Genomic DNA, 17,857 nt, shown 5'->3' with positions numbered 1-17,857 from the left:
AAAATTATCTCCCCAAGAAATAATAGCGCTGCTTATATGGTTAGTGAAACATTCAGTCACTCAATAAATATTTGAGTGCTTATTCTATGTCAGGCTGTATTCCATGTATTGAGAATATAGTTGTGAACAAGTACATCGTCAGATAATTACTGCAAAGGAAGATGAGACCAGATACAGAGCTGCTCCTGTGGACTTTTACTACATTGAACATTGAGTTATATCTGACCTAAGAGACCAGTAATGGCCATTCTAGGAACTTCTCATCACATTCTGTCCCCTGTCCCATCTCAGAAAATAATCTATTACATCACCATCTTTTTCTGTTGATATAAGACTTTTTTTTTTTCCTTCAAGCTAAGGAGTCTTCTGATGATTTTGTATAATCTCAACTCCTTTATGCTATTCCACATCAAGTCTGTTCTCATCATGAGTTTGTCTAATAGTTTTGGCACAGTTACAGATTCTTTTCACTGGTTCAATTAGTTATATTTTATGGTGCTTTTCTAAATAGCTTTGTGAAAAATCAGATTAAAATTTGCAGCCTAGCAGCTGAAAACCATACTTTACCTCGGAGATAGTGTGTGCCTACTAAAATCTAAAACTGATAGGAAAAACACAGATTGATATTTTTGATGCCAGTAAGATTTTGGTATAAGTTTTGTTTGTGATGGGAATCATTGTGTACTATTTTTACATCATTCTATTTTGATTCCTGCCTAGCAGAGCTATTGGTAAACTGTATGCCCTGAAACATTTCTTAGACTCTCTTCAATTAAATCAGTTCTGGAAAGTATCACATAAGAGGTAGTAATTCCAGAAAGGAGCAAAGAAATGTGTGAGCTTAAGATCGCTACCTCGAAGTAAGAGAATGTCTTCATATTCTCAGACAGCTCCATAGTTTCAGAAGCAGACAGGTATACTTTAGACTGGTCAGATGGACCTTGTCAAGGGGACTAACCCAGATTAGTCTTTGTGAACATTCATGGGGTTTTGTGTTTTGTTTAATTTTCACTATACTTGGTGGCCATGTCAAGACTTGTCCTTTTCTTAGAGTCTGACAGACGTGCCTTACAGAACCTCAGTCTTGAATTCTTTTTTTGTACTTCTGATATTAAAGCATGTTACCATTGGATGAAGGAATTTCCTTTTGGTAGGCAAACTCAGCTCTCAAACTTTTGACTCAACCAGGTTCTGCAGCAGAACTCATGTATCCATGCTGAAATCTCTTTAGCCCATAAATTAAAATAAGTCACCATGAAATCACTGCTTTGCATTCAATTACTGAATGAACAGTGAAGCAATACATTATTTTGTAGTTCAACACGAACTGAGCTGTTTGAGCACTAATTCAGACATGCTGAAGCACCCCACTCTTTGGCAGTAGCCAATGTTAGTGTTACTGTTAATGTGCCATTTAATGTGATTTAGATTAGAGGCTGGGGAAGCTTTACCACTAGCAGAAATTTTAGACGTGGGTATCAACTACAGACCTTTAGGAAAATTCTGTTTAATTTGCAGCATTTAAAATATTCTCTTCTTGAAATTATAACCCCTCCTTTCTTCATCTTCCTGTGTACTGATTTAGTTGGTCTATAAAAAAGTGTTAGTTGCTCAGTCATGTTTGATTCTTTGCGACCCTGTGGACTGTAGCTCGCCAGGCTCCTCTGTCCATGGAATCCTCCAAGCAAGAACACTGGAGTGGGTGGCCATTCCCTTCTCCGGGGGTCTTCCCGAACCAGGGATCAAACCTGGGCCTCCTTCACTGCAGGCAAATTCTTTACTGCCTGAACCACCAGGGAAGCAAGTTGACATTACTTCCTTCATGGAGAAAATAGCAGCCTCATTAAGGCAGTCCTGGGAATAATGGTAAATAGCCCCAAAAGACCACTTAAAACATAATACAGCATTTGAGATTAAAGTCATACCTTACTTTACACTCACCTCCCCTAGCTCACTGGATAACAGAAATCACTGAATTTTTACAAGTGGAGTTTGATTGATTTTGTACCTGACATGATTAGAAAGTATTACCAAACAAATGAATCTTGTCTGACTCAGGGTAATACCAGCAACTGAACTGAAACATTAGTGGCTGGTTCAGGCTAACATGACAACAACATTGCTTTGTACAGTTCGGCTCTGTAGCCTCCCCTGCTCACCCCCCAATTAATATCTGCCTCAATCTGCTTGTCACTGTAGACGGGAGAGGCCCTCGCTGGGGAATGGGCTCCTGCCCTTGCTGACAGCCCCTGTTACTCTTGTCTGTCACTGTGCTGTCACCTGCGTCATATTTTCAGAGGAAGATGATAGCCTCTCAGAAACCTTTCAGTCAAAAGGAAGGCTGCCAAATAAAGTCTGAATAAGCTATAGTTTTGCTAGTTAGAAAGCATACTGAAATTGTCCTTTACTTGTGCTCTCTGGACATAGCCCAGTTAGGTGAACCTTTTTATTTCTGGCTATGTGTCTCTAATACCCCTTGCATTCTCTAAGATCAGAGATCTTGAGTCTGGGTTGCAGCTCAGGTGTATCTGATCAGCTGAACATAAATGGAGGAGTGTCAGAATTGCTTTTCAGTTTCTCTTATATGGTTTTGAATAAAATTGACAAGCAGCATGGGGGGGCGGGGAAGAGTACATTTAGATCCTGTCCAGCTAAGATAATACTCATATAATGCTCAAATATAGTAAGAATGAAATCTAAGAAAATAAGGGCTATAAATGGGCTTTTTTCCCTTTGGAAATAACACCACTAGTGAGTGCCTTTTTTCACTACCTTTTATTGAATTTAGCATCTTTGATAATATTGCTGTTTCTCTTCCAGTGTGTTTTTTTTTCTTGCCATCAAGTCCCAACTAGGTCTATAAAGAATTCCATCTCTTTCAAACTTGAGTTGTGAGATAACCCAGAAGGGAGGATAATGGCTGGTGGGGAGAATGTGTAAGCCCATCAGAAAGTCATAAAACTAGATCAAAACCAGCACTGGGAGAAATGAGACATTCTGCATCATTGCCTTCCTTAGAAAGGGCTTTTCTTTCTGCTCAAGTTCTAGCTTCCTTTTCAATTCAGGAGATAGCTCCAAAGTAATTTCTAAACTGATAACTCTTGTTTGACTCCAGATAATAGTCAGTTCTCTAAGGCAGTGGTTTTCAACCTTGTCTGTACATTGGAATCACTAGGGCAACTTTTTAAAATTCTGATGCCCAGGCTACACCTCAGAACAATTAAATCACTATGACTGGAACTGAGACTCGGGCATCAGTGGTTTTAAAAGTCCCCTTCCCCCGATGTACACAGCCCATGGGATCACAAAGACTCAGACATGACTTAGCAGCTGAACAACAACTCCCCACACTGCACACCCAAAGGTGGTTGATTCCACTTTGTCTTTAAGGTTGAAAGCCATAGTTATTAGAACAAAATTGAGATAGTTATTAATACTCTTAGAAAGTTTGATACTCTAAGAAACCTCCAAGTTTCATAAGGAGAAATTGAAAACTAAAGACCTCCCATAAGCAGCTTGCTTTTGCAAATTTGTTTTCTATGGCTTCTTTCTTTTTTGACACGTATCTACCCTGTGCTCCAATCTACTTAGACTGCTCATTCTTCTTGATCATGCTTTTATTCCTACTTTTTTAACCTTTGTACATTCTGAGAAATAACCTCTCCCATTTTTGCCTTCTGTAATTTCACAAGCATCTTTTCATTATCCTTCAGCCAAAAGGAGGCTCTTCTCTCTAGAACTTTGCTTTTTTTGTGTTAGCATGTTCTGTATGGTTTTGCATTCGTGTTTTATTTTTCTGCTAGTTTGTAAAGCCTGGATCTGGTTTGTCTGTGTATCCCCCCCATCACCTGGCATCTTTACATTCCCCATTGTACCTTTTCTCCAACAAACGTTATGTAAGTGTGTGTTTGAATAAAAGGACTCTCGTGCTCTGGATGTGGGCTGTTCTAGGAACAGGGAGAAGGCAGAAGCGTAATGTCCTTTCCTTTTGCTGTCATGTTTCCAGTTACTCAGAGTCTTGGTTGTGATGACCTTTTCATCTGTCTCTGCCTGCGACATGTCGTCCCAGGTCCAACCATTATGTAGTCTTCAGAACCAGGTTTTGGAAGTGTTGACTCAGGTTTGGAGTGCTCTGTAGCCTAGTGCAGAGCAGCTTATTTGTGCCCGTTAGGCAGCGCCTGTCTGGGTGGGGTTTTTTTTTTTTTCCTGCTATGATGGAAACAGAATGTCATAAGTCCCATTCTTTTTCAATATATATATTATTTTTGAGATTTGACAACTCAGTTTTATGTATCTGTTCACTGAGAAGATAATAAATCCTCTCTCTCAAATCCTGAAGATAGTACAGTTTTTCTTTTTTAACACATCCATAGCATCGAGCTCTCCAAGTTTCTATCACTAAATGATAATAAAGGAAACTGTTTTGTAAAGCAGACAAGGCATTTGGTGATTCAGAGATGAATTTTAGATACACAGTGAGAACTAGGGAAGCAGCAGTGTGAAATTGTAACACAAAAAAAGTGGCGTTGGCCTTTTCAACAGCACGGTTAGTTTGGTGTATGTGTGTTTTATGTTTCTTCATGCTAGCTGTTTTCAGCTTCAGTTCTTTTAAATACTTTTGTCCTGAAATTCAGGGTGAATTATATCAGAGCCCTGGCGGGGTGTGGGGGGTGGTGGGAGGCAGAGCTAAGACCATGTGGAATTATTTTCCTGTCACCAAGCTACTTATGTTAATCTAATTCTTTAGTAGCTAACATCCTTTTAAATAATCGACTTCAGAGAAATCACAGCATTTTCCCCTTAATTGTACTGGCTGTGAGAGTTGAAAAATGGCAAGCCTTCCCACTTCCTCCCCAGGTATCCTCCTAACCCAGCAGTTTGCTTTCTTAGCAAAGTTCTAAACTGAAAATCCCTCTTGTTCCAGCTGTAATTTTTGGAGCTTGAAATTGCAGTTCACTAATGGTTTGGCCCCCACTTTCTCAGTGAGGCAGCAAGTTTTGTAGTTCAAAGCACATTTTCATTTTTGTTTTCTTTTTTCCCCCTCAAATTTCCTTTTAAAAAATAAGACGTATCCAAAACATTACTACCTGGAGATAGAGCTTTTTGGAATATGTAAATTCTTTAAATGCTGTTTGGGTTTGTGTCTGTGTACCCCAGTGGAAAGATTGGATCTGAAACATCCCTGAGGTGTCCCAGCTCCATCTTTTTTCCAGGTTTTCTCGAAACTCCCACACATCATCATGTCCCCTACTTAGTTCCCTTAGGATGTATTTCTTTGCAATCTAGAATTTCTTTAGACTTTGGGAGTGAAGTTGAATAGCATGTGTCCCCCGCAAACTTGGTAGAGCAATTTGCACATTCTTTATGGGCATCTAGTACTTAGCTAAATGAACTCTACCTTTCTCTCCTCTCTCTCCTTCTCTCTTTCAGCTTGGCAGTGACCTTGGCGGGGGCATTGGAGGAAGTCCGGCAGTAAGTGCCATCGGTTTTTTCACCATGGGATGCGCTGCCCCCGTTTGATGCCTTTCCTATGCGCACCTTCTCAGACCAGCCACCGCTGCTGTCTAGCCCTGTACACCAGAACCTCTATGGCAGTGTTAAGAAGAGTAGATAGTAGTGTAGGGTTACTTGGAATCTTTGGAATATACATCACATGTGCTGTAAGGGTGTCTTTAGGGATTGGCGCTCTGGTGTCTACAGAGTTCTTTGTCTTCCTGATGGTAAAGAGCCAGAGGAAATGAAACCTCCCATCTTGATGTGAGAATAGCCTTATTCTCTTCTGTCATCTACAAAGAGCTTGAGAGACAGCTGGACTCCAAGTGAGACTCTCCTCGTAAAAGAATTGGGGAGTATGAGTATCCATCTCCCCCAGGAGAGTTTCCTGGGGATACTATAGGCCTTTTGCACAGAATCATGGAAGCTAAAATTGGAAACAAATAGAAAAAACCTTGGGTTACTGTGTTCCTGATCCTGCTGATTACTCTTTTAATAGAACGTCTAAAGAGTGTGTATATCTTTTCAATGATGAAAAAATAACCATGATGATTTAAAGGACAGAATATATGAGTTAAACTCCTAAGAATATTATAATTATGGTGTGTTCTTACTGATTTACCGATAACTTAAAATAGATAACAACACTTTAAGGACTATTAATCTGTTCTTGCTGATCTCCCTGCTCCCCTTCCCTTTTCTTCCCTGCAGGTGGGACAGTCCTTCATCCCATCATCAGTGCCTGCAACCTTTGCTCCCTCCCCTACTCCTGCTGTGGTCAGCAGTGGTCTGAATGACCTGTTTGAACTCTCCACAGGGATAGGCATGGCACCTGGTGGATATGTGGCTCCTAAGGCTGTAAGTAACACAACACTTTGTGGACAGGACCTGAATTATTTAATGTTTAACATTTGCATTACTCCCACTGATAATAAGTCCAAGGTTGGGGCCCTTGTTCTAGAGAATTTATGAGGAAGATGAATGGTAGCCTCAAACCTAGCAATAAGAAGCGCCATAGCACCCTTATTAACCATTTTTATAGTTAGACTTAAAATTGGAAATGTTAAGCGTTTATGTTTTGTTCTGTAGTTTAGAAATATTGCCTTGCTTGTCAGCACTGAAATCTATCTAGCGCTTTGAACTGATACACAGTTCAAAGCAGAGAGGGAAAGACATAACATTTTACTTCGTATTCCTTCTACTCTCCTTTTCCACTGGTATTGCATGTGGATTCTAGAGTGCCATTGCTCAGACTTGGTTTTCATGCGTCTTAGTGCACCTTTTTAGAGTTTTGATTTAGGTTAGTGTTGTTGATATCTTTCTAGTCTCAGCCTCTCTTGATGTCATGCTCAAAAGGAAATTCAGAAGAGGAAGGGGAAACTTCTGTAAATGAAGCTTATTTCAGCATCTTAACTGCCTAACAAAGTGAAATCTTAATTTCATCTTTATTTACTCAAAAACAGCAAGGAGATGAATCCTGTCTGATTTCATTGGGCCTTATGCTGTATTTTAGGTCTGGCTGCCTGCAGTAAAGGCTAAAGGCCTGGAGATTTCAGGAACATTTACTCACCGCCAAGGGCATATCTATATGGAAATGAACTTCACCAACAAAGCTCTGCAGCACATGACAGACTTCGCAATTCAGTTTAACAAGAATAGGTAAGAAATCTAAGTTCCCCAGCTTAATCCTGAGACAGCAGTGTACCTTGTATCTAACAAGTGAGTGTTCCATTTAGCAGTGGGTAAAAGCTCTTGTATTGGCAGATGCTCCATGTAGACTGAGCGAAGGCTCTTGTATATCTCTTCAGTGGTCAGCTTTAACTCTGGAGGCTCTAGGCAATTCTACCGAGAAGGTTGTCCATATGGAATAAGGAAACCAGGACTGACTGCCGTAAAGGATTCTAGAACTAGTATGTCTTTATTAACACAGTTTACCAAAAAAAATACTTTTAGTTGAAATCCATTTATATGGTTAATAATAATTATTTTGCATCTGAGTGCTAGACATTTCTAGGTACTAAAGCTAGAGTGATGAAACAAACCAATGTGTGTCTCAGATGTGTGCCCAGTGTTTGTAACTTGGGCTTCCCTGGTGGTTCAGCTGGTAAATAATCCTCCTGCAATCTGGGAAACCTGGGTTCGATGCCTGGAATGGGAAGATGCCCTGGAGAAGGGAAAGGCTACCCACTCCAGTATTCTGGCCTGGAGAATTCCATGGACTGTATAAACTTTTGTTTGACTGTCCAAGTCCAGTGATTTTTCTAGGATATTCCTGGTGTTGACCAGTGTTAGTTTTTCCTTGAATAAGGTGTGCCTTTTCAATGTGTGTCTAGAGCCCACATTTTGGTGAGAAAAATGAATGGACTTTGGCTGCTCCAAAAAATATGGAAGACAGTCTGCCTGTTAACTGAATAATCACATAGAGGCAGACAGTTTGCTTTTAGCAGTGGAAGCTCTGCCATAATGGGGAAGAGAGTTACGATAGATGAGAGCTTGTTCAGCTTTCCACCTGCTTGTCTCCTTTCCTTTCATTCTTGTCAGTTGTCATTTTGTCATTTCTGCATTTTATTCTTTCACTTTTATCCTCATCTTTGTTTCTTCTTGAGTTTGTGCTTGCTGCCAGTCCTTTTATTTACATTTCCATGATCATTTCTTGTATGTCTTCTAGTAGGTTCCTCAACAAGGCCTCATCAACAATCTTTGAATTCTTACATGGTCAAAGTCATGACTTACATGCTTGAAAATTCTTGACTCAAGATCTTTGTTTTACTTCACAGTTGTTTGTCATTTAATATTCCTGAGGAAAAATTCATTACCAGCATGGTTTTTCCCTGTATGTATAAGTAATTTGATCATTTTGTTTGACTGTCCACAGTTTTGAAGTCCAGTAATTTTTCTAGGGTACTCCCTGTGTTGATCAATGTTAGTTTTTCCTGGAATAAGGTGTCCATTTCAGTGTGTTCCTTGAAGTCCTGTATCTCTGGAAAGTTTTCAGGGTTTATGTGTTTAACCTTTTGTACTGTTCCATTGTTTATATTTTCTTCTTTGGAGAATTATGTATTTATTGACTTTGTCTGTTACATGTACTGTTTTTCTCCCTAATATTTTCTTATCTATAAATATTGGAATATGTATCTCATGACCTTTTTTTTAACCCATAACCACAGCACCATTATTAAACTCAAAAATTCTTTAATATTATTAAGTTCTTTAATATCATTAATATTATTAAGTTCTTTAACATCATTAGCAGATTATTGCAGTTCTCTATTGTTGTTGTACAGCTTGTTTTATCTGAACAGGATCCCATTGGTCCCCATATATACTAATTAATTGATATGTGTCTTAAGTCTCTTTTAACCTCCTCTCTCTTCCTTTTAACCTCCTCCTCTTTCTTCCTTGAAATTTATTTGTAGATGAAATTAGATCTTTTATCAGTAGAGTTCTCCACAGTCTATATTCTGCTGAGTATATGTAAATTGGTCTACAGGCTTAATTAGATTTAGATTTGGTCTTCTGACTGGAGTGCTTCATGAGTAGTGGTGACCTTTTTCTTCATTTCTGTTTTATTTGCTTTTTCTTATTTTATTCTCTCTGTCTCTTACTGTTTTTACTGTGATGTCTCTTTTCTTGTTCTTTGTAGCTTTGTCTCTGCCAGTATAATCATACCTTTTCTATAATGTTTTGTAAATGAAATTACATAGTATGGAGTCTTCTGCATTAGATTTCTTTCACCTAGCATAATGCCTTGAGGTGTTTCACTAGTCTGTTTATTGTTGAGTAGTATCTCCGTGATGCGTGTAGCACGATTTGTTTACCCTTTCACCAGTTGGTAGAAGTGGGGGTTGTTTCCAGTTTTATCTTTCATGGCTAAAGCGCCTATGAATATTCATGTACAAGTCTTTGTGCGGAACTGTGTTTTCATTTTTTCTGGGTGAATGCCTAGCAGTGGTATTGCTGGGTCATACGGTAAGTGTGCATGTTCCAGCTTCCATTTTCTCACCAGTGCTAGCCGTTCTTGTAGATGTATAGTAGTATCTCTCTACTAACTAACAATACTGAGCATTTTTTTCATAATCTTGTTGACTAATCTTATATCTTCTTTGATGAAGTATTTTCTCAGATCATTCCTTTTTCTTTTTTAAAAAAATTGTTTGTCCTATTATCAAGTAGTAAGGTTTTTTATATTTTCTGGCTATGAGTACTTTCAGATATGCCTTGGAAATATCTTCTCCCAGTCTGTAGCTTACTTTTACTTTCTTAGTGTTTTCCAAGGAACAGGCTTTTTATTGAAACATAGTTTACTTTACAATTTTTTCCTTTTTAAGTCTTGCTTTTTGTGTTCTGTTTATCAAATCTTTGCCTGACCTTCAGTTATTAGTACAATTAAAAATTTTTTTTCTAATAGAAATGGCAATCAATAAAGCTCTTATGTTCCCCTTTATAATTCATTTTGAGATAATTTTGGTGAGATAATATGGTGTACTGTGCATATCCAGTTGTGTCCGACTCTTCACAGCCCCATGGATTGTAGCCCACCAGGCTTCTCTGTCTATGGAATTTTCCAGGCAAGAGTACTGGAGTAGGTTGCCATGCCCTCCTCCAGGGGATCTTCCCGACCCAGAATTCCTCATCTCTTGAATTGGCATGTGGATTCTTTACCATTAGCGCCACCTGGGAAGCCCAGTATGGTGTAAAGTAAGAGTCAAAGTAAAGTCTTTTTTAGTAGTAAATCTTGAAGTCATATAGTGTAAACCCTCCAACTATGTTCTTTTTCAAAAATTGTTTTGGGCAATTCTAGGTCTTTTTTCTGCTTGGATTTTGATGGAAGGTATAGGGAATATATAGATCAGTTTGGGGAAGAGCTGACAACAAACAATACTGAGTCTTCTAATCCATCAGCATAGCATCTCTCTCCATTTATGTAGGACATCTTTAACTTCCCTCTACAGTACTTCATAATTTTTCACGTACAGATCTTACACATCTTTTGTTGTATTTAAGTGTTTCATAGTTTTGATGTTACAGTAAGTAGCATGTTTTAACTTTTGGTTGCTGCTGCTGCTGCCAAGTTGCTTCAGTTGTGTCCGACTCTGTGCGACCCCAGAGACGGCAGCCCACCAGGCTCCCCTGTCCCTGGGATTCTCCAGGCAAGAACACTGGAGTGGGTTGCCATTTCCTTCTCCAATGCATGAAAGTGAAAAGTGAAAGTGAAGTCGCTCAGTCGTGTCCGACTCCTAGCGACCCCATGGACTGCAGGAGTGGGGTGCCATTGCCTTTGGTTGCTAGTATATAGAAATACAGTTGATTTTTGTATATTGAACTTGTATCTTGCAACTTCAATAAACTTATCAGAACTGTAGCCTTTTTTTAAGATTCTCTATGGTGTTCCACATAGATGAATCATGAGAGCAAGATCAAAAGGGCAGAATAGTTTTTGACCCATAAATGTTAATACCAGAATGATTTGATGTGTCTACTCAAAATCATTTATTACATTTGGGACTCTAAAGTATAGTTTATCTAGGAAAAGGAAAATGTTTCTCCTGCTGTTCTGAAATTGATACTGCCTAAAAAACTCTAGTTATGTTATATTATAATCTCATCTTTCTTCCTGAGGCTAATTAGAGCATAAATTCAATGTAAATTTATATCATTAAGTTGTTCATTTGTTATACCCGTGGCCCAACTTTTCTCTTTCAGTTTGGGGAAGTCATACATTTTTGTTTTTATGTGACTTCAAACTCAGACTTTTCCTAGCTCTTTACTATTCTTATATTATTACCATGCAAGCTTCTGTGAGAAGTCTAACTGTGGTGGATACTCATTGCCTGCCTTAGGCTAAGAAAGTGGCCAGGTTTGAGTCTACAGCATGTCTTTTGTCCTTTGGAATATTGTTTTGAATGTTTAAGCCGTTCAATTCTGCTTTACTTAGAGTGGCTTTTTCCCAATGATTGTGTCCTATGTAAGTAAACAAAGAAAAAAGAAAGTGAGTTACTGTAAATCATCCTCTGGGCTGACTGGGCAGGTTGTCAAGGTAGTGAAATAGCGTAATGTACTTTGCAGGGTGGGTATTTTCCCAAGGATTATCTAAAGACAGATGTATAAAAAAGATGTTTATCAAACCTGCCCCTCTAGTGACATGATAAACGTAAGAAAACTTTAGAATCAGGGCATTAGCTAACCAGTTCTCTGCTGCTGAATGTTTTCTCCTTCCTCTGATCTATTTCATGGAAAACAGATGCTATGTGGTAACCAGTGTTCACAGCAAATTAGAATTGGGCACCTTAGCTCCTGCTGTTCCTTCCATTTAATTTTGTTAAAAATTATGTTTCCTTGTATAAAAAGCCATTGAAACCTAAAGATGTGTCTAAACCCTGCCTCCTAATTAACCTCTAGGATTTCTTCACCCTCTCTTCTAGCTTTGGTGTCATCCCTAGCACTCCTCTGGCCATCCATACACCACTGATGCCAAACCAGAGCATTGATGTCTCCCTGCCCCTCAACACCTTGGGCCCTGTCATGAAGATGGAGCCTCTGAACAACCTGCAGGTTAGACTTTTACTTCACTCTGAGTGTACAGGTTGATTTCTTGCCAATTTTCTTTTTATATGTAAAGCAAGTCCTCTCAGATTTAGTCATGGAATAGGGTTTGAAATGACTCTGTGGAGAAGACTTATTTTTCGTTAAAATACACACACACAAAAGTCATACATTGACACAGAAAGTTGCTAATTTTTTTTAACTCAACAAACAAAAACTTTTCAAGGTGTTATTTACAAACTTTTTTCTTAAGACTTTCATAAAAGGGAATTAAGAAGGCAGTGGCACCCCACTCCAGTACCCTTGCCTGGAAAATCCTATGGACGGAGGAGCCTGGTAGGCTGCAGTCCGTGGGGTCACTAAGAGTCAGACACGACAGAGCAACTTCACTTTCACTCTTCACTTTCATGCATTGGAGAAGGAAATGGCAACCCATTCCAGTGTTCTTGCCTGGAGAATCCCAGGGACGGGGGAGCCTGGTGGGCTACCATCTATGGTGTTGCACAGAGTTGGACACGACTGAAGCAGCTTAACAGCTGCAGCAGCAAGAGTAGATTTCAGGAAAGCTATGTGGAGGTCATCTTTGAACACACTGCCATAAATAGTTGAGTTATCTGTATAATATGCATGTGGTAAGTGTAACATCAACTTAGAGGAGCTTAGAACTTTATCATGTCTATAAGAGCCTCTCTATCTTGAAAATACTGAATTTTTAGAATGCTTAAGTCCTAGCTTAGAGTTTGATTTCATTTGCATCACTTTGAATTTCTGTTTGAAATAAGCCTTCTGGGGTTTAAGCAACGTGAAGGTAGAGTAGTAAGCATGTGAATTGAAGCCACAGCAACCTGAAGGGATAAAATACAGATACAAGCCTGGAAGTTGAGGGTTTTAATGTTCACAAGGACAGAAGAGACCACCTTGGGCCGACCTGAGATGGGGAACTGTAACTGAGCTTTGCATAAAGCTGACTCCCTGGAAGGGCAAGCCCCTCAGTGAAAGGGGAACTAGAAACACATTTCCACAGAGGCCAGTGATGGGAGGAAGTTCTCTCTGACCAGGGTTCTGGTGGCTTCTTGTGAAAAATCCAGAGCCTGATTTATACTGCATAGGTACAGAATTCTCCAAACCAGTAAATGAGTGTAAAGTTGGACCAGAACTGATAGAGCCTGGGATGCGTGGCAGAAGCAAATGCAAAAATGGCCCTTTTGCAACAATTTTGAACTTCAAGGCCATCAGGACTCCCATCTGAAAAGAAAATCTCTACTGAAAGTGAGCTCACAATTTAACAAAAAAAGAAAAAGGGAATGATGTACTGTGACTGACAAAAGACTCAACTAAGAGGATTGGGCATCTCCTTCTACCAAGAACTTGAGAGAATAGTCTGAATGAGACTATAAAATACGCTTTAAATGATCAACAAAAAATAACAACCTTCCACTTTTCAGGTAGGATCCCATTGCTCGGTGTCTTGGAAATACCAGTGTGGGATCCTAGTACTCATGGTGAGACAGCAACAGTAAAATTACTAAGAGTTGAAACTAATGTTCTCCACGATGGGAGAACAGTACCAGCACACCAGGCCTGCTTGCCAGTTGACTGATTACCTTGCTGCCTCAGTAGTTGACTGCTTCTTTTTCAGCAAAGAGTTTGATGATAAAGAGTGACAATGAGTGAGTCACAATATAACTTGGCTCAGTCTAGGAGAGCAGAACAAGGATTACTGTGCAGAAGGAATTGGCTATGCTGCTATGATGAGACTAATGTGTTGAGGGGCTTTTCCAACATAGAATCCTAAAGTAAGTAAGTAACCCAAATTTACATCTGCTCTCTTTTCATGGAAATTTAACCTCCTGTTGGCTCACAGAGCCTCAAGCCAAATATTTGAGGTCAGTCAGCATGGGTGCGAGAATGCTTTACTGTAGCAGTAGGAAAAGGAATTTGGGTCACAGAAATCAGGGCAAATTTCCTCCTCCTAAAACCAAAAGGGAACTGTGAATAAATGTCAGTTTACTTCCCTATTTGCATTTCCACTTCACATTCAGTAAAATGAACACCCCAGATGGGAACCCTCACGTGAGTTGATCTTTTTGTTTGGCTACATGGCATGTGGGATCTTGGTTCCCCAACTGAGGATTGAACTGGTGTCTCTTACACTGGAAGCCCAGAGTCTTAACTACTAGACCACCAGGGAAGTCCCAGGAACCCTCATAAAATAGGTTGAATCTTAGTCCAAATCCTTCTCTCGCATTAGAACTAGCAAGTTTTTCATTTTCACAAACCTGACATTAAAAAAAAACTTGTGATTTTTCCATCTAAGCAGAATGTAATAAAGCAGTTCAACTTCTCTAGGGAAAACAAATTTTCCATCTGTAGTCAACTACTGATTCTCCATGCTTTCCCATGGATTCTTTCCTTTTAAGGATGTCATAATTACGGCTATTTTCTCATTTAATTGGCATTGCCCAATAGAGGAGATAAGCAAAAACTTGAAAACAGATGAAGTTTTTCCCCCTGAGAGCAGCTCTATTTAATGTCTGCTAGTGGAAGTTGAAACTAATGATTAACTGAAGATGGTGGGTTACCTTAGTTTTCAGCTTCTATTTTGCTCTTGTCCCAATATGAATAAAGAGTCAGATCTTAACTTCAGTAGGCTTTGACCATAAAGATCCAGATAAAGCCAGGTAAAGATTGATTGACATTTAAACATTATAAATATATATGTTTAAATTCAAGAGCTCATGCAGGAAAAATTAGTGCTTTTCTAGGACTGCAGACCATAAAATTAGAAAAGAAAAAAAGAGTTTTAGGAAATGAAATTTGGGAAGCAGTGTGAGTTTTAGCTGTTTTGGCTAATTTGATATCTATATATAGGACAGACAAATCAGACTAGCCTCCAGAACTATAATGTAGCATTTAGTACAAAAACCTTTCATTAAAAATATCATCAAACTGCTTACTGACCTATGGTCTTTTTGAACCATTATTGAAAAAAAGACACTGTTCTCTCTTAAAATGTAAAATAGATTATACCTTAGAAGGAGCATTAAATACCTAGTAGAAATTTGAACCTAGAAAATCTACTGTACTAATAATGTTGGTTATCAAAAGCCTTTGTGAATCCAACTTATAAATATTACACAAAGCAAACTTTAGCTTGCCGCACCAGGAGCTTCTCTTGAGTTTAGCATACTGCTGCTGCTAAGTCACTTCAGTCGTGTCCGACTCTGTGCGATCCCATAGACGGCAGCCCACCAGGCTCCTCCGTCCCTGGGATTCTCCAGGCAAGAACACTGGAGTGGGTTGCCATTTCCTTCTCCAATGCATGAAAGTGAAAAGTGAAAGTGAAGTCGCTCAGTCGTGTCTGACCCTCAGCGACCCCATGGACTGCAGCCTTCCAGGCTCCTCCATCCATAGGATTTTCCAGGCAAGAGTACTGGAGTGGGATGCCATTGCCTTCTCCGATAAATATTACACAAAGCAAAGTTTGGCTTGCCCCACCGGGAGCTTCTCCTGAGTTTAGCATACTATATTCCTTTAAAAAAAGAGAATTGATGCCCTGTATTTAAATAAAACAAAAACCTTAACAAATGTCTAAATGAATTTTGTCTAAAAGAGCTTTCTCTGACTTTGATATCTTTTTCACTTCATCTGTTTCATCTGTGTTACTTGCTTAGAAACATTTTCCCAGTATACTCCTTCAAACTTGACACCTGGCAAGTGACTGCTTCTTCAAGTCAGTGTCTTCAAAAGTACAATAGAATTGTGACATAACATGTTCATCCCAGTCTTTGTATGGATGCTGTGGAGTTCTCAAATTTGCTTGGCCTCCTTTTTCACCAAGCTGTGAACTTCCGTGAGAACGTTGGTAGGTCTGTGAATATACAGTTTAGAGTTAACTAGTTCTATCTAGAGTTAGCTAAGAAAAACCGAGTTCCCAGCCTTCTCTTCCAACTTATGGCCATTGCTGCTACTGCTAAGTCGATTCAGTGGTGTCCAGCTCTGTGTGACCCCATGGACTGTAGCCTACCAGGTTCCTCCGTCCGTGGGATTTTCCAGGCAGGAGTACTGGAGTGGGGTGCCATTGCCTTCTTATGGCCATTATCTGTGTACATATTCCCAATCCTCGTATTTTCCTGATTAGAACTGTCTTAGGATTTCCTTTAATTAGTATTCATTGTTCATGTTACTGTGATTATATATACTCCTCAGAGCTGAACTATATAGTGTGATTATTTTTCTTCATAAAACTTTTTATAAGTAATTAGATATTTACCCATTAAGACTTGTCTCTATTTGTTTGCTTAATTTTTTGTGTTAACTGTCATTCATTCCCAAATTCCAGTGAGATCAAACTCTTCAAAATAGTCCTACCAATTTCACTCTTAAAGTCTCCTTTGGGAGCCGTTTGACTGCTTTAATCTGGAATGATTTTCTTCCACACCTGAAACTGTCATCCTGTGAACTCTCTTCACCATAGCCCCGAGGATTTATTCTCTTCATCTGTCTTGTATGTTGGGTCTCCTCTTGTATTTTTCTTCCTTGATTTACTCCTTCATTTTGATGAAGAACATACTCCAGTAGCTTCCTAAAAATAGGTGTTCAGTTCAGTTCAGTTCAGCTGTGCAGTTGTGTCCGACTCTTTGCGACCCCATGGGACTGCAGCAGGCCAGGCCTCCTTGTCCATCAGCAGCGTGTCATTGATGCCATCCAACTATCTCATCCTTTGTGGTCCCCTTGTCCTCCTGCCTTCAATCTTTCCCAGCATTGAGGTCTTTTCAGTGAGTCAGTTCTTCACATCAGGTGGCGAAAGTATTGGATAGGTGTGTAGAGTAAAATTTTAAACAGGTAGCAACTTTACATGTTGTAGAATGTTTTTTTCTTCACACTTATATGATGGTTTCTGTATATCTTTCTAGATGAGAAATAGTTTTCCTCCTAGTCTGAAGTCATTCTGATTCTTGATCCTTTTCTGTGCCGTGTTCTCTCTGAATGAAAGCTTGTACAATCCTTTGCCTTTCCCTCTTCTGAAATTTCCCAGTGATATGCCTTGGTTTGTGTCTTTTTTCACCCACTGCACTAGGTCCTTATTGTGCTTTTTCAGCGTGGAAACTTGTATCCTTTAGTTCTGGCAACTTTTCTTTTTTATAGATCTCCTTTCACTTTCTTTGTCTCTCTTATTGGAAGTCTTGCTCTTAGAATGTTGACCTTCCTGGACCAGTCTTCTGCTTTTTGTCCTATTTTCCATCTCCTGCTCTTTTTTTTTTTTTTTTTGCCATAACCACGTGACATGCAGGCTCTTAGTTCCCTGAGCAGGGATTGAACCTACACCCCCTGCAGTGGCTGTGCAGTCTTAACCACTGGACCACCAGGGAAGTCCTTCTTTTTGCTCTATTTTCTAAAAACTTTTTATGAAAAAATTTTAACTCTCCGAAAGTAAGCAATCATGTAATGAGTCCCTGTGTGCTCATCCCTCAGCTTCAATAATTAATCAATCCAATGTTAGTAGCATTTCATCTTTGCTCCCTGAGCATATTCCTGCCCCATATTATTTTGAAGCAAATGTTAGACATATCATTTCCTCTGTAAATATTTCAGTGTATATATTTAAAATGGTTTCTTTTTAAAAACATAACCACAGCAACTATTGTGCACATTAAAGATTAATAAGAATTTCTTAAACATCAGATATCTGGTCAGTGCCCAAGTTTCTGATTATCTATGTGTCTTAAACTTTTGTTTTTATTTATTTATTATTATTTGTTTGAATCAGTAAAGTGCACATATTAATGATGAGTTGATATCTCATAAGGCTCCCTAAATA

The 17,857-nt window shown here is 39.1% G+C and overlaps 1 protein-coding gene across 5 annotated transcripts in view; it reads left to right on the top strand.

Annotated features, from left to right (window-relative positions):
* The window catches only part of AP2B1 (adaptor related protein complex 2 subunit beta 1), a 114,983-nt gene that overhangs the window by 68,604 nt on the left and 28,522 nt on the right, over positions 1 to 17,857 (top strand). For 3 of the 5 annotated variants that reach the window (XM_061390356.1, XM_061390355.1, XM_061390357.1), the window contains exons 15-18: positions 5,431 to 5,472; positions 6,205 to 6,351; positions 7,007 to 7,152; positions 11,916 to 12,045. In XM_061390356.1, coding sequence (XP_061246340.1) covers positions 5,431 to 5,472; positions 6,205 to 6,351; positions 7,007 to 7,152; positions 11,916 to 12,045 — 465 coding nt within the window. The remainder of the gene's footprint in view (positions 1 to 5,430; positions 5,473 to 6,204; positions 6,352 to 7,006; positions 7,153 to 11,915; positions 12,046 to 17,857) is intronic. The other 2 variants (XM_061390359.1, XM_061390358.1) reach the window with 1 other exon arrangement.

The sequence above is a fragment of the Bos javanicus genome, chromosome 19 (genome assembly GCF_032452875.1).
Source record: "Bos javanicus breed banteng chromosome 19, ARS-OSU_banteng_1.0, whole genome shotgun sequence".
NCBI lineage: Eukaryota > Metazoa > Chordata > Mammalia > Artiodactyla > Bovidae > Bos > Bos javanicus.
The sequence above is the reverse complement of the archived record's forward strand: the minus strand, read 5'-3'. Positions and strand labels throughout refer to the sequence as shown.